General features: G+C 40.3%; 1 protein-coding gene across 5 annotated transcripts in view; it reads right to left on the bottom strand.

Annotated features, from left to right (window-relative positions):
• Positions 1-21,628, bottom strand: part of HDAC6 (histone deacetylase 6) — a 1,533,697-nt gene that overhangs the window by 75,458 nt on the left and 1,436,611 nt on the right. For all 5 annotated transcript variants that reach the window (XM_044080374.1, XM_044080376.1, XM_044080377.1 and 2 more), the window contains one exon: positions 8,607-8,753. In XM_044080374.1, coding sequence (XP_043936309.1) covers positions 8,607-8,753 — 147 coding nt within the window. The remainder of the gene's footprint in view (positions 1-8,606; positions 8,754-21,628) is intronic.

Genomic DNA, 21,628 nt, shown 5'->3' with positions numbered 1-21,628 from the left:
CGCACAAATGTCATCTATGGAATAATGAGCAAGATAGACAGCTGACATAGCCATTGACCTATTGGAATGAGCTCTGACTGGACGAGGTAAGGATAAGCCTTTGGATGAATAGGCAAAGGAAATGCACGTCGAAATCCAATGGGAAATCATTATTTTGGAAACCTCCTGACCTTTCCTGCTAAGAGAGAGAACACCACAAACAGCTGGCCAGAAATCCTTTGTTCTCTCCAAGTAGAATCGTAACTACCTATGCACATTTAGCATACGCAAGAGATATTCCCCTTTACTAGCAAAATTTGGGAAGAAGATTGGCAATTGAGTTGACTGGTTCAGATTTGCTTCTGTGGCAACCTTAGGCACGAACAAAGGGTTAGTTCACACAGCCACTCTGTCCTTAAGAAAAATCATGAAAGGCGGGTTGATAGAAAGAACCTGCAATTCTGAAACTCTTTTAGTTGAAGTAATGGCTAATAGAAAAGCCATCTTCCATGACAAGAATTTGATATCATATGTGGCAGCAGGCTCAAACAGACTCTGAGTGACAGATTGCAGCAGAAAGGAAAGGTCTCAAAGGGGGAACGATCCTTGACAGGAGGTCGAAGCACAAAACCCCCTTTCAACAATGCCTTACACAAGCGAGAGGAAAAGGTAGGTTCCTCGCAAACATGAAAGCTTCCAACTGCACTTTGATAGTAGAGAAGCTAGTGCCTGCTTGAAACAGCGAAGACAAAAAGAGCAAGATAAATGCAGTGGGAGCTGAAGTGGGATCCAGATTGCGCTGCTTAACCCAAATAGAGAACCTTTTCCACTTACTGGGGTAAACCTTTCTAATAGAAGCCTTCTGAGAGGTCAGAATAATGTTCTTGACAGGAGAAGCCAGCCTTTCAAGATTACCAGAAGTGAACAAACCATCAGATGAAGCATCTGAAGGTTGGGAATCAGAAGCTGAGAGGGATTGAAAATCAGATCCGGAATGGGATCTAGTACCCAAGGGTGGTATTTTGAATTACACCATAGAAGGGGAACCACACCTGCTGGAGTCAAAAGGGGACGATGAGGATCAAGGTGGCCTTGAGGGGACAAGCTTTCTGAAGAACTCTGGGAATGAGCGGTTAAGGAGGATAGTTATAAAGGAGACCCGGTGGCCAATTGTGAACCAGAGCATCCCTGGGGGATTTACCATCGGGTGAATCAAGGCGAAAAACCAGCTGCATTTGTGGTTGAGAGGAGAAGCAAACAGATTGCAGTTCAGTTGACCCCAGTGAAGGAAGATCGCTTCCTCCATCGAAGGATTCAAGAATCACTCATGAGGATTCAGCATTGCCCTGCTGAGTCTGTCTGCTAGTATGTTGGGACTCTCCGGGAATATGCATTGCAATGAGAAAGTGCCCACACCCTAATGGCCATGTGACAAAGCAGATAAGAACTTGTGCCCCCCTGCTTGCTGATAAACCACACAACAGGCATGTTGTCTGTGTGAACTGCAGTGGTACCTGGAGGGAGGCAATCCTGAAAGGCTTGCAACGTGAAGAGGACCCCCCCCCCCATCTCCAGCACACTGATATGTAGCTTGGTCTCTGTGGCAGACCACATGCCCTGAAAATGCCCCACCCCCACCTCAGCAGGGAAGCATCCAAGATCACTGTGGCGCTGGGGGAAAAAAGAGAATGGTCTGCTTGTGAGAAGGTCGGGAGACTGGATCCAACAAAAGAGATGACTCCTACACACTGGAGTGAGATGATCGGGTTGTCAATGGATGATACAGGGAAGACCACTGAACCACTAGAGTCCACTGCAGAACTCTCATGTAGAATTTGGCTAACAGCACCAGAAAGATTGCTGCCGCCATGGACTCTAAGGCCCTGAGAATAAGGTGGGCCTGAGGATGAGGCAGATTATAAGGCATTGAACATGGGTTCTTATATGTATGTGACAGAGAGGTAGTGCTGCAATCTCCGACACAGTGTCCAACCAGATCCTGGTGAATTCCAAATTTTGGGATGGAATCAAGTTCGATTTAGGGAGATTCACCATAATCCCTAACTGGTTAAATAGATGGAGTACGTACTGAGAGGCAGTGACCAGACGATACTTCGTGGAAGCTGCGAGGAGGCAATCATCAAGGTATGGAAACACCTGGAATCCCTGCAGTCTCAGGTGAGCTGCAGCCACTGCCATGCACTTGAACACCCAGGGGGGGGGGGGTGCTGTCATGATGCTAAAGGACAGAGTCCTGAACTGGTAGTGACTGGCCCCTACTCAAAAGCAGGGAAATCTCCTGCAGCACCCATCTATTTTTATATAATACGTGTCCTGGAGATCCATGGAGCACATCCACTCGTCCTTTTGCAACAGGGGAATGATGGACTGGACAGTGACCATCCGGAACTTGGACTTCTTGACAGAACGATTGAAATTGATGAGGTCCAGGACTGGACCCAAGTCCCCCGTCTTCTTTGGCACCAAAAGAAGCAAGAGTAAGTTCCGGATTCTCATTGTCCTGGGGGGACCTCTTGTATGGCTCTCTTTTCAAGTATCTTAAGCACTTCTTCCTGAGCTAGTTCCCTCTGATGGGGTGGTGTATTGGGGAGGTATCTCCTGACCAGAGGTGGTGAATGAGAAAAGCTGATAGAGTTGGAAATGATGTTTAGCACCCAATGGTCTTGTGTAATACTTGCCCAGGCCAAAGGGTGCAGAGACAAATGACCCCCAACTGCCTCCAGGGAAAGCAGTCAGGAAGCACTTCAGGAGTGCTGTTGAGGCTTCTCAGAGAAGCGTTACCTGAAGCTCTGATTTTGCAGACCCCCTCTGCTCCGGGCCTGCATCTGCCATTGAACCCTCTCCCCCAACCTCTAGAGAAGGGCTCATTCTGAGCGTCTGGAAAGGCAGACTGCGACTTGAGAAACCACATCTTCCTGGCCCTTCGTTCTGTCTTGGAAAAGAAGAGCTGAGGGGTGGAAAATCTGATTCTTATATGCAGGGAGCAGGAAGGCAAGACCTTGTCAGCTGTAGGAGTCTCTTTGATCGATGAGCCAAACAGGGTAGAACCACTGAAGGGGCCCTGGTGAAAGACACCTTAAAAGAATCAGAAAATTTGCAAAGGCACAGCCAGGCGTGACATCGAATAGCAATGCCTGTGCCAGCCACTGGAGAGGCACCTTCTGTAGCATTGCCAATCAGCCTCATCAATGAATTAGCCCGGGAAGAAAGTGTGGACATTATATAACCATACACAAAGAAAAAAAATAATAAAATACGACCAGCCACAGATACCGCAATGGATTTATTGTTTCAAACAAGAATATCTTTCTCTGACGTCTCTGCTAAAAAAGCCTTCAAGGAGTAAAAAAAGGCATCTAAAAAGCTCATTTAAATACTATAAAACATAACACAGTTAAATAAACAATTAAATCAACAACCTCCAGTTTAACTCTTCATTTAACTCACATGTGTAGAGGGTGTTGAACTTAAGAATATATACTGCTTCCTTAAACTGAAGCAGTTTTTTTGAGGTTATTATTGTCATATAATGACACATTTATTTTCTCTAAAATAGTTTCACAATAGTAACAATGAAGAGTTACAGGATACTATTTTAGAGAAAATAAATGTCATTATATGACAATAATCACCTTAAAAAACTGCTTCAGTTTAAGGAAGCAGTATATATTCTTAAGTTCAATACCCTCTACCCATGTAGGTTAAATGAAGAGTTAAACTGGAGGTTCTTACGACAAGAAAATATTTTCTTGTCGTAAGAATTTGGGACAGTTTGTTTGTTGTTGCAGTTAAACTGGAGGTTGTTGATTTAATTGTTTATTTAACTGTGTTATGTTTTATAGTATTTAAATGAGCTTTTTAGATGCCTTTTTTTACTCCTTGAAGGCTTTTTTAGCCGAGACGTCAGTGAAAGATATTCTTGTTTGAAACAATAAATCCACTGCGGTATCTATGGCTGGTCGTATTTTATTTAAGAAAGTGTGGATAGCTTGGGGGGCACCTTACTTAGTTCCCTAGCAGGCAGCACTCAGAAAGGGACATGGTAAGCTCCTTGATCAAGTCCCTTTGTAGCCAGGTGAAATATGGCAGGTAGCTGAGTGCCCGTAGACCGACTGTAGCTGAGGCAAAGACCTGCTTTCCATGCCTGTCAGTTGCCTGGGGCTCACAGTTGGGGAGATGGACAGACTGTTCCGCCAGCTATTTCTTAGTGGCAGCAGCTGCCATGATTGCATCGACTAGCACTCCTTTAGACCAAAACTGCTTGTCAGAATGGGGACTGAGGAATTTGTCTGCATGTTTAGGAACATGCCCCACAGAATCCAGCTCCTTCCACGCTATACTGATGGATAAGGTCTACAAATCTGCCTGTGGGGGGGGGGGGGGGGTCGGGACCCAGGAGGTAGATGGTCCTATCCCGAAAGCCTTCAGAAAGGCAGACTCTTTGGAGGATGGGGGAAGGGAAGAGCACCTGTCCTTAACCTTAAGGATTTCCAAGATGTCCCCAAAGGAGACATCCTTGGGCAGAGATCTGGGGGAACCATCCCCTTCATCAAGGTCCATATCCTCGGTGAGTGACTCAGTAGGGGAGTCCAGATGTCTCCTCTTGCACAATCTCTTCTGAGGAACCTCCTCCAGGGGTGGCTCATAGGAGAATTTTGAAGACAGGGGGACCCCAAGTGGGGCAACTCCCGCATGAAGGCTAGATCGAGAGGGCTGACCTGGGACAGGATGAGTGGAGTCCACTCAGAGGGGTTGGAATAGTCCCTTGAAGGCCAGGGAGGAAACTCTCTGGAAGGAAAAGGTCCTCTACTACCCAGAATGCTGAAGGACTGGATGATGCTCTGTCCACACTATTGGCAGGAAAGCCTGCCTGGGGAGAAGGACCAGAGCAGGCCAGCACCTCCTGGCCTCCAGATAGTACTGGCCCTGAGTTATCAAGGGCTGAAGCGCTAAGGGGAAGGGACTAGTCCAAAAAAACAGGTCCAGATCTCCTGTCCAAGAACTCCAGGGTGACTGCTCAGGCTTGGGACTCTGCCTACCCAGGGGGAGGCTGAGCAGAAGTAGTCAGGGACTCAGACGGGGTAGAAACCAAAAGATCCTCTGGGACCCCTGACTCCCCTTGTGTGATCCAGGGCCTGAAAGTCCAAAACCAACCTGGTCAGATGACGAGAAGCCAACGAAGGGGAAGGTGATGGACCTGTGGGCAGGGGATACGAGAATCCCCAACTCAATTTGAGCTTTGAGAAAGGACTGCATCATCCTGTCCATATCGGAAGGGAGCAAACTCCTGGAGGATCTATAGGAGGCAGAGGACCTGGCCAGGTATGGATGTTGAGATCCTGAGGACCTCCCCTCAAAAGGAATGACGCCTATGCTTGGAGATGGAAGGGGACTGCCCCAAGCCAGAGCCAGAGAGAGAATCCTCTATAATAATAGTGGGATCTGATGCCGATACCAGATTTAACTGCCTCAGATCTGATGGCAAGGATCCAAATGTTTGGATCCCACATGACTCGGATCTGAGGAAGCCAGATCCATGGCTGATCCGGATCTGACCAGATCCGAAAGCCTTGATCCAGCAACCTTGGATCCGAAAGTGGACTCCCGTAACCAGAGATTTGAGGGCATTGGAGCGGAAACTCTGGATCCGTGGGAAGAGTCACTAGGTCAAGGACCAGAGGGCATCGGATTCAAATGGATCGAGAATGGAGTTGTACCCGAGGAACTAGGAGCTGACAGACTCACCTTTTTTGAAGGGGGAGACCTGGGAAGAGATGGGGCCTTCCATTTGTGCTCAGAGTGCCCGGACTTGGCAGGGGACTGAGCCAAGGGATCCCCTTGAGCCAACCCTTTTAAAAGGAGTTTGTTTCAGTGCTCGACCAAAGCCTTGGGGTTGAATGCCACACAAACATTGCATTCAACCTTCAGGTGATCGGTGCCCAAACAATAAAGACACTCCTTGTGCGAATCAGAGACCAGCATCTTCTGACCGCATGAGGAGCACCTTTTACAGCCAACTGGCTCATCAGACATGTCGGAACAACCTGCAGCCAAAGGGACATGCAAAGACAGAGAGACGATAAAACAAGCACGAGTCAGAACCAGAAAAGAAATCGATCGACACACACAAGCACTAACCAACTAAAACTAAACTATATACTATTCAAACAACAGCAACAGCAAGAAATAAAGGCCACTGTAAAAAAGGGTGCCAAAACACACAGAGTAACAAATTAAACAACAAATGGGATGGAAGGAGTAAAAATAACACTACTAAGACCTACACAGGAAACTCAAGCCAAGAATAAGCATCTGAAGCTTAGCAAGGCAAATGAGGTTGGGGGAGAGGGGTTAGAGGGCAGCAAGGGATCATGGCAGTGGGAGGAGCTTGAGCCTAGAAGCTGTTTAAAACCTTGCCTTCTTGGATCCAATGTCAGATCCAAGACCCAAGAGTGAGGAATAGTGACATGGATAACATCAGATCTGTGAAGTGCACATGCCAGTTTCTACATAATAGTTACTAGTAGGGTTCCTGCTATCAAACATTCTACTTTAGGAAAAGCTCTCCCATAAAGGAAACTCACAGTGAAACCTGGAAGGTGGTAATATGATGGAAACATCTGTGAATTCACACAATCAGGCTAAGACAGCTAGTGCAAGACCAGATGAATGAATGGCATTTCTCCAAGGTTGCTGCATGTTCTTCACTGTGTCACCAAGATGCCATAACCTCTGATTATATTACTTAAGTGGGAGTTGTTGGGGGGGGGGGGTTCTCTCCCTGCATATGATCTTTACCATTAAAAAAGTGAGTTTTACATGGAAGATAAAATGCCACATCAGTGGTCTGGTCTCAAAACAACAGTATTTATGTAAATGGTCGCTTAACTAGATAGTTGCAAAATCTCTCGTCAGTGACTGTCACACCTGCTTTTTATTTTATTTTTTTTTTCACATATGCCTGGAGCAATGTAGCTCACAGTCATTTTTCTACCTTTTTGAAAGAAAGTGTCTTCCTGTGGTGGGAGTCTTTAAAGGTATATTACCATTACAGACTGTGAAGAATTTTCATTATTTTTTCCTACGGCTGCCTCAGACTTTCTCTTAAACTTGTTACATTTTCTGTATGCTTCATCCTTATCTTGTTTTTCTCAAGATTATGTACGTTTTCCATAAAAAAATGAAATACAGCAACTTGATTTTTGTTTTACCTTTAGCATCTCTGTTACTTTTTTCAATATCTACAATTTTCAACACTACAAGAACTCACAGCACACATATCTACCAAGTACAGTTTACTACAAAGTACAGTGACTAATGGACTTCTAAAGTAATACTTTATTTATTTTATTTTACATTTGTTTACTGGGAAAGTCTGACTGGGCAGAGCCCATTTTCAGCAGAGGTCCAGGGAGAAAAGCTCCAGCATAGCAATAATTACATAAGTATATATGGATCTATGTAAAAACTACAAATTGCCATAACATCAAGTTGCAAAACAGCAATACTGAAATTACAAAAGGTTACATTCAAAAACGTCCAGATCATTATAAGTTTTCGCTGCAAAAGGAGTCAGTTAGCCAATGTGATAAACACTGCTCTTTTCTCCACTGTAGTGTGATCTCAGAGCTGGCATATTTAATGGGGGGGGGGGGCAAGCCCACCACTTGGATGGGTTTTATTTGCTTTGGTTTGTTTTTTTAAGTTTTGTTGGCTGATTGTTTACTTACCAGTGAAAATTTATGATCATCTACATGTTCAGGAATATAAACTTGTTGTTTCTGTCTCACCATTTTGCAACTTGATGCTATGGTAATTTGTTGTTTTGACATAGATTCATTTATACATATGTTGAGCACAATGTTATAATAAGCAAATGACATACACAGAAATGATACTGTTTTTGTCTTTTCTTTGTCCCTGCTGTTTGTCATTCACTAGCCCCCTGCTGGACATTTGATGCATTTGTCCCTAGTCACCAGAAAGACAGTAAACCAAGAGTGGCATTGTTCAGATAGTCATCTGTGATTGTCTTGATTTTCTTTTTTGCTGAGCTATCTCCTGCATGTGTGCGAAACTATCAACATGGGTTTACAACACTCAAGCTTCTTGAAGGCCAGTACGTAATAATCTTAATGGAAATTAACACATGCTAAGTAAAGAGGACATCCTACAGCCACACAGAGTTTTCACTTGAGAGACTGATGACCAGCTTTGACATGATGTACAGCTGGCAAAGGTCATGTGCATATTGCACTGAAAGCATGGAAAGTTGGTGAACATGTTATAAACACAATGATACATGCATTGCCATTTCGGTCATTGTGTTACAAACACGACAGATGTGAACAATGCATGTGTCACTGTACGTCCACTCTTGGGGTGGACAATATAGAAAGATAGGAAAATGAAACAATGAAGATATCTACAGAAACTCTGCTTCACAGACCTTTTCAGTTACATGAATAAAACAGCAATGACAGAGTTTAGCCTTAACCTAAATGGGCAGGATGATCTGACCCAAGAAATAGAATTAAAAGATATCATTTGATATCCATAAGAAACAACTGCAGCCTTGATTTTCACTCCAATGAAATTCACCTTACCTGGTAGCATACTAGACAGACCCAGTTTTCCCTCTCAGTTCCACAATCACTACATGTTTGTAGCACGTTCAACCCAGATGAAGGTACAGGATGTACAGTCTCTAAATGAGGGCACCATGGCAATGGCGTAACTGCATAAAGTGTTCCCTGTAAATACAAGAGAGAATTTTAAAACCTAATAATTGTCTTTCATTTTTTTTTTCTCTACTTGTATGACAACTAAGTCTGGTTACAGTCATCCTTAAACTAAAAATTGATTTGGCTAGTCATGATCTCCATGGAAGACAAGAGATGCTGTCTTGGTCCCACTAGAAAGAATTACATCATATAATTCTAGCAGCTCAATTATTTCTGTGAGGTACAGAGATATTGTCCCGACTACAACATAAGTGACTAGAGATTGATTAACAGTCCAGGTACTGGAGGAGTTAAATGGGGGGGGGGGGGTCAGAAGAAAAGGAATGGCTCAGCTTGTTGGCACCTTTTAGGTGGGAAAGGAGTGGTGCATGCCCAGAAATCTGTGCTCTATTTAGGCTCCTTGGGTGAGGTCTTAGATTTAATAGAAGTGTCTGGTTTTGGGGGGAATTTTCAGGCTTACATCACTCTAAAAGATGAGCAACAGTCCTGTGCATATCCAGCTCCAGTACCAGCTATGGGTTACAGCATCACTCTTAGAGGTTGACTATCATTAAGAGGGAAGAAAACTGTCCATAAGGCTGATGGGACAAAGGGGAACAAATGAATCAGAGGAGCAACCCAGGGGTGGCTTAATGGTCAAGAGCAGGGGCAGGAAAGGAAAAAAAAATCCACAAGCCCTGGATTGTCATAAGACAGTTCTGCCTTCTACCCATTTTTCTTTTAAATGCTTAACATCAAGAAGAATTCCTTACAAGGTGGCATCCAAGATATCAACTGACTGAATAAAGTACAGTTGTGTACACTTACCATAAATGTAGATGTTCGAGTGTATTCACTGTTGCAGTCATTACATTTGGGTAATCTGCTGGCAGGTTGCCCTCAGTCGGCCTGAATAACAAAGTCTTGGGTCCTGTGCCGGTTGCTGTCTCCTCTTTCATGATGTCAGGTCATCAAGGGTATAAAACATGCAGCCAACGCCATTTTAATCAGTTTTTCTTGCCCCAGATGTCAGGTGCCCCGCAAATGGGGAGCAAAAATATATATGTAAACTGTAAATATATAAATGCACCTTAGAAACATAAACTTTACCTTCAACTAAAAGCAAATACACCACAAAGGCTTTTGAGTATAGTGAAGGAAAGAAAAGGTATAGAAAGGGGGCTGGCGGGTGGGTAACGTGGACTGCAACAGTGAATACACTCGAACATCTACATTTATGGTAAGTGCAGACAACTGAACTATGTTCTTCGTGTTTCATTGTTGCAGTCATTACATTTGGGTAGAATCCCAAAGCTATGGATGGGAGGATGGAACTAAACAGCATTAGGAGCAGCTATAAGGCCCTGCAGGACTGCAGTGGCAAAGCCTGCCCTGAATGTAGAGAAGAGAGGTAAATGATAATGCTTTGTGAACGTATGAACTGAGCTCCAAGTAGCAGCTTCTAGAATGTCTCTGGTAGGGACCCCTCTGAGAAAAGCTACTGAAGTAGAGGCAGCCCTGGTGGAATGGGATCTGATCCCCTTGGGCACAGGTTTACCATGGTGCAAGTAGCAGAAACAAATGCAATGGCTTATCCACTTAGAAATAGTCTGCTTTGATATAGCCTTCCCCTCTGATCCTGCAGCAAATGCTACCAGTAGTTGCTCAGACTTTCTTAGAGATTTTGTCCTGTTTAAGTACAATCTTAGTTGTCTATGTACATCCAATGAATGCAGAATTTGCTCCCCCTTGTTCTGCGGATTTGGGAAAAAAGTTGGCAGGTGAATGGTCTGGTTAACAGCCACACTGGACCTTAGGCATAAAAGGATTGGTCCTGAGGGCCACCCTATCGGGGTACAAAATAATGAAAGGCTCCACTGCCATGAGAGCCTGTAGTTCTGAAACCCTTCTAGCTGAAGTGATTGCCAAAAGAAAAGCCGTCTTCCAAGTAAGAAATGTTATATCCGCAGTAGATGCAGGTTCAAAAGGAGGCAGGGTGAGCTTTTCCAGCACAAAATTGAGGTCCCATGCAGGAGTTGGTAATCTCCTTGGAGGCGTTAAATTTTTGGCCCTTCTGAGATACTGTTTTAGCAGTGGATGAGAAAAGAGGGGAGGCTCTGTATTGTAATGAGCCGAGATGGCAGAGGCATGGATTTTTATTGATGAAAAAGATAGGCCCTTGTCAAGCATCTCAGTTAAGTATTGTAAAATCTGAGGAATATTGGGCTTTGCTGCGTCCATTCCTTGTGCTTGGTTCCAAGCACAGAATCTCTTCCATTTATCAGCATAAGATTTTCTAGTACTAGGCATTCTGGCTTCCAAAATGACATCCATCACAGGTTTACTGAGAGATGTGGTTTGAATAATTAGTTGATTAGCCATGCTGCAGGATTCAGAGTTTGGAGCGGAGTGTGCAGAATTTTATAGTTCTGCTGAGATAAAAGATGAGGTGCTTGAGGCAAGTACCACAGAGGAAGGTGTGACATATTCCTCAGAAGCGGGTACCAGTGTTGGCGAAGCCAGTCCGGAGCAATTAGAATCATTTTTTTTTTTCCTGTCTGACTTTTAGCAAGACCTTGGAGAGTAGAGGCAGACAGGGAAAGGTATAGACTGATAGGTTTTTCCAGCTGAAGGATAGAGCATCCACTTTCCATGCTTTCTTGTTTTGAGTTCTTGTGCAGAATTTGTCCAACTGATAGTTTTGGGGAGAGGCAAATAGATCTATGTCTGGGCCCCCCCATTTCTGTGTTAACAAGCTGAAGATTTGTGGATCCAGCTTCCATTTGTGTGGGTCCATACGATTTCTGCTTAGGTCGTCTGCCAGAATATTTTGCTTTCCTGGCAGGAACTGAGCTTGAAGATGTATTTGGTAAGTCAAGGCTGTGTTCCACAAGGCCATGGCTAGTCTGCAAAGGGGGTAGGAATGGGTACTCCCCTGCTTGTTTATGTACCACATAACTGTGGTGTTGTCAGTCTATCAGTAGTTGTCCTGAATGAAGTAAGTCCTTGAAGGCTGTCCGAGCATTCTGAACAGCTAGCATTTCTTTCTGGTTGATATCTAGATGCATTTGGTTTGGGCTCCATTTGCCCTGAATGCATCACCCTGCCAGGTGGGCCCACCAAGCATAGTCTGATGCGTCTGTAGTTAGGGTTTGGGTGGCAGGAGGTAGAGTGAATGACAGTCCCTTATTTTGGTGACATGTCTCTGCCCACCAAAGAAACTCCTGTTGTAGGCAGGGAATAAGAGGAATCATTGTTTCCAGGCTGTGACAATGTTGACTCCATAAGCTTTTTAGGTACCACTGAAGTTTCCTCATATGCAGTCTCACATATGGTAGTAGTAGAATGCAGGATGCCATGAACCCCAAAGCCTGCAGAATTTGTCTTTCAGATAACTGGGTTTTTGTTGCCATTTGTTTGAAGTATGTTGTCAATTGCATTTGTTTGTCTGGCATGAGGTAAGCCATCTAGGCAGTTGTATTCAAGCTTGCACCCAGGAATGGAATCATTTGAGAGGGTACCAGTTGTGATTTCTTTTCATTTATGGTGTATCCTAGGCATGCTAGAAGCCTTTTTACAAACACCAGATGTTGAAGAAAAGTGTCCTTGTCCTCTGCCTGAATGAGACAATCGTCCAGATAAGGATAAATTTGAATGTTTCTTTGTCTGCAGAATGCAATTACTGGTGCCAGGCACTTTGTAAAGACCCTGGGCGCAGTAGATAAGCCAAAGGGCAGTGCAGAGAATTGGTAATGCAAAAATCCTGCTTTGAAGCGGAGGTATCTTCTGCAAGATTCCCTTATTGGGATATGCAGGTATGCCTTCTTTAAGTCTAGAGTTATCAACCAGGCATTCTTGCCTAGCATAGGCAGTAGCTGTTCTAAAGTCAGCATTTTGAATTTTGGAATGTCCAAGAACATGTTCAGAATCAATAGGTCCAGTATTGGACGCCATGATTTGTCTTTTCTGGGTACCAGGAAAGTCTTGAATAAAAACCTTTTCCTTTTTCCTTTTCTGGTACCGGATGAATAGCCCCCATATCCATGAGGGACATGACTTGTTTCTGGGCTTCTGCCCACTGGTTTTGTGGCAGATCTGGCCATCAGTTTGGAATTGGCAAAGTATGGAAATGAAATCTATACCCCTGGGATACTATGCTTAATACCCACTTGTCATGGGTTATTAACTGCCAATTTTGAGCATGAAATGATAGTTTTCCCCCCAAGGGGGCTGCCAAAATATAAGTGCTTGGAAATGGCAGAGGAAAGTCATTGAGACTGCTTACTGTAGGGTTGCACTTTGTTACCTCCAAATTTGGAGGTGGAGGCACCCCATTGCTTTGACCTGTAAGATCCCTGTGATTGATATCTGGAGCCTTTGGAGCACCTGGGTTTGTCCTGAGTGGCTCTGTTGGACACAGGAAAGGACCATTTCTTAGTAGGCGAGTGCCTACTGAACCTGGGTGGCTGCACTTGCAAGAAATCTTTTACAGTTTGCATAGATTTAGCTTTGTCTTCCATTTTCTTTAAACCCTCTTCTGCCTTATTACCAAACAGACTATCATGCTGTAAAGGGGCATCCAACAATTTAGCTTTAACATGATCAGGCAGATTTTGCTCCTTGAGCCAGGCATGTCTTCTTATCACAGATCCAGTTACGGCGGCCCTGCAAGAGGCCTCCAAGGAATCAAAACGACACTGCAAGGTATGCTTTCCAACCTGTTCTGCTGAATGCAATAAATCCTGTAACTCTATTTTCCACACAATCAGAAATCAACATAATTTTCTGTTTCAGTAAGCCCATAACATGCTGTTGACACATTTAAGCATATGAAACTGGCAGTTTAAAGCCCTGATTGCCAAGGTTGCAGACGTATAAACCTTCTTACCCCATCTATCCAGTGCCCTGGAATCCCTATCAGAAGGGGTAGGATTTTTGGCTGTAGGAGCCTTAACACCCTTGGGACCCTGAGAAATAGTCTCAGGATCAACAGCAGGATTTTTGAAAAGAAATTTGTGGGAGTCAGAAACCCTGTAATATCTGTCTGGCTTACTAGCAGCCAGAGGCAGGGAATCAGGAGTCATGCTTGATTCCGAGAACACATCAACAATGTCTAATACAGGAGGTATTGCCAAAGGCCTATGCTGAGGAAGAAGAAGGAAATCCCTAAGCCTCTTTTTTAATTCAGAGAAATCCTGACTCTCCCAGTGAAAATGTTCCCTTAAAGTATGCAAAGCCTCTCCAAAAGAGTAATCCTCAGGAAGAGATGCAGATGGGATGGATTCCTCTGCATCAGAATCCTCATAAGGTGGAATAGAAAATACCTGATCAGAAGAGGAATCAGAAAAAATGGAAACCTGATCTGAAGATTCATAATCAGTTGGTAAAATAGAAATACACGAACCAACAATAATCCAATTACCGAACCCAGCACGGAGGCTCGACCAGAACAAGAACCAAGAACTGACCGTGTTCCTTAAGTAGCACAGCTTCCCCAACACAAAAAGTTCGTTAACGAAGGTAGTAGTGCAAAAACAAATTTATTCCATAAAGTGCTTCCACAATAGATGCGATCAACAAAATACGTAACACTGACTAAATAAAATTGGATCATTTTTGACAAATTTTGATCAATTTTATATCTGACAATATAAAAACGAAAATTAACCTTATGGGTAAAAAGCTGATACATTTAAAATGTGCAAAGCTTGATAACATGTACTTGGAAAAGTGTATGAATGAACATATTGTGCCAAAGGGATTACGTTTTTTTAAGTTACCACTTGGGATTGATTATAGCAGTACTGTAATACAAGATTTTAACCAATTATTTGATATGTTTGGAAATAAGTATATGTTATTACTGATAAAATATAACGATGAAAAAATAGCTAAATTAGTTAATGAGTTAGAATTATTAAATGAAGAAATCATTAATGACCATGAATTTGAAGTATGGAAAGATTTGTATTTAAAACAGTTTCAGACTGCCAGTAACAGGGTTAAGAGTGTATATAACAGGAAGATACACAAAATTGAAAGAGATGTAGAACAATACCGATTAGGTAGGGTTTATATATGGCCACAACGTCGTGAAGGTATGAATATAATACATAATGAACAAAGTGTAGGAAAATTTAAACATAATAGAAGGGATGACAATACAAATTTTCAAGGGGGCAGATATTTTTCAGCACCAAAACAGAGTCAAAAACGTTACTGAATGTTAACAGTACTGGAGAATCTAGTAACGTTGTGGACTATGTTATTGGTGCTGATAGTAATAATTGTATAAATATTAATAATAATAAAAATAAAAATATTATTACTGACATAGAAAAGAACTATGAAAATCCAGGTTGTCCCAAGATTACAAATAGTAATGGATTTAAGGTATATAATTTTACAAATGTTGAAATCACTGATGAATTATTAACACTTTTTAGTAAAGGAATGAAATTTATACCTACTGTTAGGTTTAACCTATTTGACATTATTAAGGAGGTAAAATTATACTGTCGTAGATTGAACCTGGCTATATTTTTCAAGGACAATCAAGAAGGTAGTTTAGAAAATGAAAGGAAATTGGTTAAGAAAGTACTTCTATACCACCTCAAAATCCACATATAGCTTTGTATGAAAAAGCAGTATGTAGAGAATTGTACACTACATATAAAAAAAGTAAGTATAGTGATGTATCTAATAAGATTAATATAGACAACCTAACTATAAATGAAAGGAAATTGTTGCAGGATATTATCTCTAACAAAGACATCAGGATTATGAAACCGGATAAGGGGGGGGGGGGGACAGTAATAAGCTATCAAAGTGATTACCTGAATAAGATACATGAATTATTATTCACATCAGGTAATTACGAGGAAATTTCACTTAATCAGGTGAATATTGGATATAAGCGTATTGAGCTTGCAATAGAAGAATTCCTTCTTGATAATAGAATCAGTGAGGAACAGTATAATTATTTAAGGAATGAATATCCAATAATGGCACATATAATAGGTATTCCTAAAATACACAAGAACCTCACAGACCCCCCCATATAGACCCATAATATCCGGTTCAAAATCAAAGACTTACAATATGGGAGTTATGGTGGACCATTTGACCAAACATGTATATAATAATGTATCACATTTAGTTAAGGATTCCTGGCATTTAAGTAAATTAAGTAAGGATGTATGGGATAAGGAAATTACTTTCATAACAGTGGATGTTAAAGATTTATTTTCCTGTATACCTAAGGATATAGGTTTAGACTACTTCTGTAATAGTTTGAGGAAGTTATCAGTACTAACATGGGATAGAATTCAACTTTTAATGAATATGATGGAACTCATCCTTGACCATAACTATATTGAACATCAAGGAGAAAAATTCAAACAAACTTCGGGTGTAGCTATGGGTGCATCATGTGCACCCATATATTCTAATTTAGTTATGTTGGAATGGGAGGACCAGTTTATTTTCCATAGTGAATATTATAAACACATGTTGTTATATACACGATTTTTAGATGATATATTTATTATTTGGAAAGGTGAAACTAAAGGTATCCCCTCTTTTATAGATTATATCAATAAAACGACGGAATTTTTGAGATTTACATACACGGTGGAGAAAGGAGGTATAGCTTATCTAGACACATATATCAGTAGTAATGATGAAGGGTATATGTCTAGATTATATAGGAAACCGACATATTCCAACGACTACATCCAATATGGAAGCTGTCATCCTTTACACACCTTCAAGAACATAGTAAAAGGTCAATGTGTGAGAGCAGCAAGGATGTCATCAACAAGAGAAATTATGTTGAATGAGTTAGATTTGATTTACAAATTATTTAAGGAAAGAGACTATCCAACCAATATGCTCACAGATGTAGTCGAATATGTTAAATCCCAATGGGGTAATAAATATTGTTCATTATTAGGGAAAGAAGATATCCATGTAAAGAATAAAAAAGTGATGAGTAGGCGTGTGTGTGTTACTATGTTTAGTCCACACACGAATATTGTAAAGGAAATTTTACATAGACATTGGACTATCTTTTCCAATATTGAAAAAGTAAGAGAAATTATAGGTAATTCTCCTAATATAGTATTAAAAACAGGACACAATATAAAAAGGTTATTAGAAAGAGGTGTAAATATGTATAATATCGAACACTACAAGACTAAGGGTACAAAAAGATGTGTGGCATGTAAACAGTGCCAACATATTAATATTGAACCTAGTATTAAAATTGATAATATTTTGAAAAGTATTTGTAAATCCAGACCAGGGAATTGTAATAGCCAAGGAGTGGTATACTTAGCATTGTGTGTAAAATGCACCGCTTATTACGTAGGAAAAACTGAAAGGAAATTAAGAACTAGGATATATGAACATGTTTATAAGATGAAGAAAGGTGACATAAAAAAATGCACTGAGTAAACATGCACTAGAAAAAGGTAAAGACCACCTGTTCAAATTTTTCATAATTGATCAGGTTGATAGAACAGTTGGTAGTGGGAATTGGAAGGCTAAACTTGGTTGTCTAGAAAGTAGGTGGCAAATATGTCTTGATGCAACCACATATCCAGGACTTAATGACTATATCAGTTTAAAACCTTTTCTTATATTAGGATCCCAATAATATTATACTCTATTCAATTAGTTCTCAGTAGGTTCAGTAGGTAGTACATTTACATATTTATTGTAATATAGAAGCACCCAGTTTTTTGATATTTTTAAATATTTTTAAATAATGTTAAATATAACTTATTTTAATATTTTAATATGTCACATATATCATATATATCTTACATACATCCAATATCATATATTTGTATATATTTATATATTTTTATCAATATTTATATAATTATAATTATCATATTTATTACTATTTATTTATCATAAACATATATATATTTTATATATATACATTTACACATAATTATATATAAGGAGATTACATGAGTTTTTAAGTAAAAAGATTATTCTTCATAAGATCTAGATATATCTGAGATAATCATTAGTGACATATAATTATTATATTATTACATCAGGTACATTAATAGTGTGTATATTAATATTGTATTTTTTATACATGCTGCATTTTAAGCATCAACTTGTTTTTATAGTATAGTTCATGAATTTTATAGTTCCCTTAATAGAAGTAGATTGTTGTATATTTGCATGTAGTTTGTAGTAGTTTTTAATAGTGTTTAGAAGCAGTATATTAAGTTATATATAGCGAGCCATTTTATTCAGCATTATGAGTGTTTATAAGTGTTTACTTTGCCAGTGGCAACACTGAAATATCAGAATACATGGGATTATGCTTAAATGCATTTACAAACATATTTATAACTAATCATATAGTATACATAGTCCATGTATTTTGTATATTGAATGTCACTTTATTTTTATTTTATTTTTATTTTATTATCACACAAGGCTTTTATGCATTAATTATTTAATAATTATTTTTGGCGCCAAAGGAGTGTATTTAAACGAAATGCGGAAGTGTAAAGATGGTTCTGAGGAAGTCTGGAGAGGAACAGATGAAAGCGCTTAACCCTCTGTGTTGATCAAATTTTATTTAGTCAGTGTTACGTATTTTGTTGATCGCATCTATTGTGGAAGCACTTTATGGAATAAATTTGTTTTTGCACTACTACCTTCGTTAACAAACTTTTTGTGTTGAGGAAGCTGTGCTACTTAAGGAACACGGTCAGTTCTTGGTTCTTGTTCTGGTCGAGCCTCCGTGCTGGGTTCGGTAATTGGATTATTGTTGATTCATAATCAGTGCCTTGCCTAGGTTGGAAACCCCTAAATCAAGGTAATTAAATCCTCAGCCATTTTGATCATTTGTTTTTTTAGGCACAGGGGCCTGAGCACGTGGCTCATGCATCGGTTTTTAGACATAGAAGTAGCAGTTTTTGACCTTGTTTTTGTTGATGAAGTCGGTTTAATATAAAAATGTTGAAGCCTGAAAACACCCTCAGAAGCCGGTGCCTGCTCAGCGGCTCCGGACCCATCCAAGGGAGAGACATCCGTGGGTTCAATACTTTGCGAATCTCGCGGCATACCAGACTCTGAATGGGTCTCGGTAGAGGCCTGCAACTCAAAAGTAGCAAGTATCAGTGGCTGCGAAAGCGCCTCACTGAGTACCGGCAAACCAGCGACTGGCTTAGGAGAAGCTTCGTTGTCGGTTTTAGACCTCGACGGTCTGTCTCTGTCTTTTTCCTTGTGTTTTTTATGAACTCCGGTAGTCGGATTGCTAACCAACGACATTTCAGGGTAGTTAAATCTTGAACCAAAATATTTAGAAGCAAAAATATACAGACGCTTAATAGTGCGTTGGTTAAATTTAGCACAAAACTGACAGCAAGGCACGTTGTGATCCGGGCCTAGGCAAGGAATACAGTACAAATGAAAATCCTTATAAGGTATTTGCTTCCCACAAGTAATGCAATTATTAACTTTTACTGACATCGGTAAGGAGCAAGAAAAAGTTTCCCCAATGGGGTACTTAGCTTTAGTTTGAAGACTTTGGTTCTGAAACTCAAAAATGAAAATTTCAGGAGCCGGCCGACCGGCACTTGCGAACTGCTTCTGCTTCGGGCACCGTGCGGCAAGAAAGACAGATTAAAATGGTGTTGGCTGCGTGTTTTATACCCCTGACGACCTGACGTCATGGAAGAGGAGACAGCAACCGATGCAGGACCCAAGACTTTGTTATTCAGGCCGACTAAGGGCAACCTGCCAGCAGATTACCCAAATGTAATGACTGCAACAGTGAAATACGCAGAACATCATGCTGATTAGAGCTCGCCCTGTGTGAAAACTTTTACTTTTTTTTTTTTTTTTTTAAACAGTTTTTTGCTTATCAATCTGACTGAAATGTGACTAATACATTGTAACTATACTGCATGGATGCCAGCAAAAATGAATTTTTGAAAAAGTAAAGAAAATCGAAAAGAAAAGAATAAAAAGCTCTGGTTGTAAAGAACTTATTCACAAGAAATTTCTTCCAGTAATTTAGAGGAAATAAAGCAAAAGCACTCTCAGATATTTAAGGCAAGTGAGACACTGGAGGAATACATCACATGAGGTGATAAAACTGCAGAAATCAGAGACTGAAATGAAGGAAAGACTGGCTGAACATCGAACTGCTAAAAAGATCAGATTCAGGTGACAGAACATGCATAGAAAACCTTGAGATTTTTTGTTATATCAGAAAACTGTAAGGAGCAAACTGATTTAACTTTATGACAGCACAAGTCAACAACTGGACTGGTATTCCATTGCAGGATTTTTTTAACTAACAGGACATGTTATGTGTATGCTTCAAATCTGCTATAAGAAAGCATTTGAGACCTACATTTGTAAAGATGCAATCATACCAGCATACACAGCTCAAGACAATTTGTGGTAGGGGGGAAACTATTAAAAATTGTAACACCTGACTGTGGAAAATTATTATTCAATGTATACCAGGCAAAAAAGAATGAAGTTTATCTTGGAAATTAGGGGAAGTCAAAAGGCAGGTGTGAGATTCACGTTGCTATATTCAGCTGTCTTCAAAACATTTTTTTTTTTTCTGGAGGATCAAATACATTCTTGGATGCAGAACAAGCCATGCATGAAATAAAGTTTAGCAATGAGAGACTCAGCAAGCTAAACTGGGCTTTACTTGTCAGTCTGCCAAAAAGGAAGCCATCAGAAACTTCACCAATGAAACGTTTTTCACTGGTCCAAAGGAAAATGCTTGAAGCACAGGAATAAGAACAAAAATTAAAAACAGTGAATAAGGGTGTGAAGTACATAAAAAAAATCAATATTATTAGATGTAGTTTATGCATGTGAACTATGTTTCTACATGAACAGGGTAAGGATAAGAAAGACTAGAAGCTTGTTGATTGTGCTAAACTGGAGGGAGATCTGTACAGTATACACTCCACAGTAATGGCATTAATGTTTAGTAGTATACTGAATGGCCTGAACTGGCTGTAAATAAAATAATTTTCATTCTTAATATTTGTATAAAAGTTTCCTGATGCAAACTGCATATTATTATATAAAGCAGAGCTGTACAGCATGCAGTCAGGAGTATGCTAACTAGAAAAGGGGCATCAGTGATTGCTGTATATACTGTACCAGTGATATTAAAATAAACAAAAAAAGACCGCAAAAAACAGAGAAATTATGAAAAACATGAAAATGGTAGATCTTACTTGCATTTGTTTCTAAAGACTCCAGGGCCATTAGCCTAGCACACACCTATGAACATATGAACCTAAATAGCCAGAGGTTTTCCACTATAACATGGTTTTGGCTGAAGACAATCAACCTGCATGTGCAGGAAATTAATCATAACAGGTCTGTGCAGTGTGTTCCAAGTGAAATATGTAGAGTACAATATAATCAACTTTTCCAGGGCCATGGGGAAGCAGTTCAGTGAATCAGTATAATCGGAGTGAAATCTGTAAGGATCAGTGCAATGAACTTTTAAAGTTATTGGCAAGAAGTTCAGTAAAAAAAAAAAAAAAAAGTAAGAAATGAAATTGAAAATTGTGGTACATACATAAGTCATACAAGTGGTTACCTAACCATCAGCCTTAGTACTTTAATACATTAAATATAACAGTGCACAATTTCTTAAACTTTAGCCAACATACTTTTTTGAGGCTAAATATTAATGTTTACTGAATGCATACAATTTGTTTTTACATGTGGGAGGATAATGGGGATTAGATAAGAACAAACATCAATTTGTAGAAGCAAGAAGATAGACTCTAACTTGTGCATTGGCATGGTTAGCCTTAACTTTAGAACAGGTAATACCTGTGGGTGCAGCCATCAACCTAGAACAACTACTACTATTTGGAGGA

The sequence above is a fragment of the Protopterus annectens genome, chromosome 8.part0 (assembly GCF_019279795.1).
Source record: "Protopterus annectens isolate FY-2018-M chromosome 8.part0, PAN1.0, whole genome shotgun sequence".
In the NCBI taxonomy this organism is placed as follows: domain Eukaryota; kingdom Metazoa; phylum Chordata; order Ceratodontiformes; family Protopteridae; genus Protopterus; species Protopterus annectens.
Note: the sequence above shows the minus strand (reverse complement) of the source record. Positions and strands in the feature narration are given on the sequence as shown.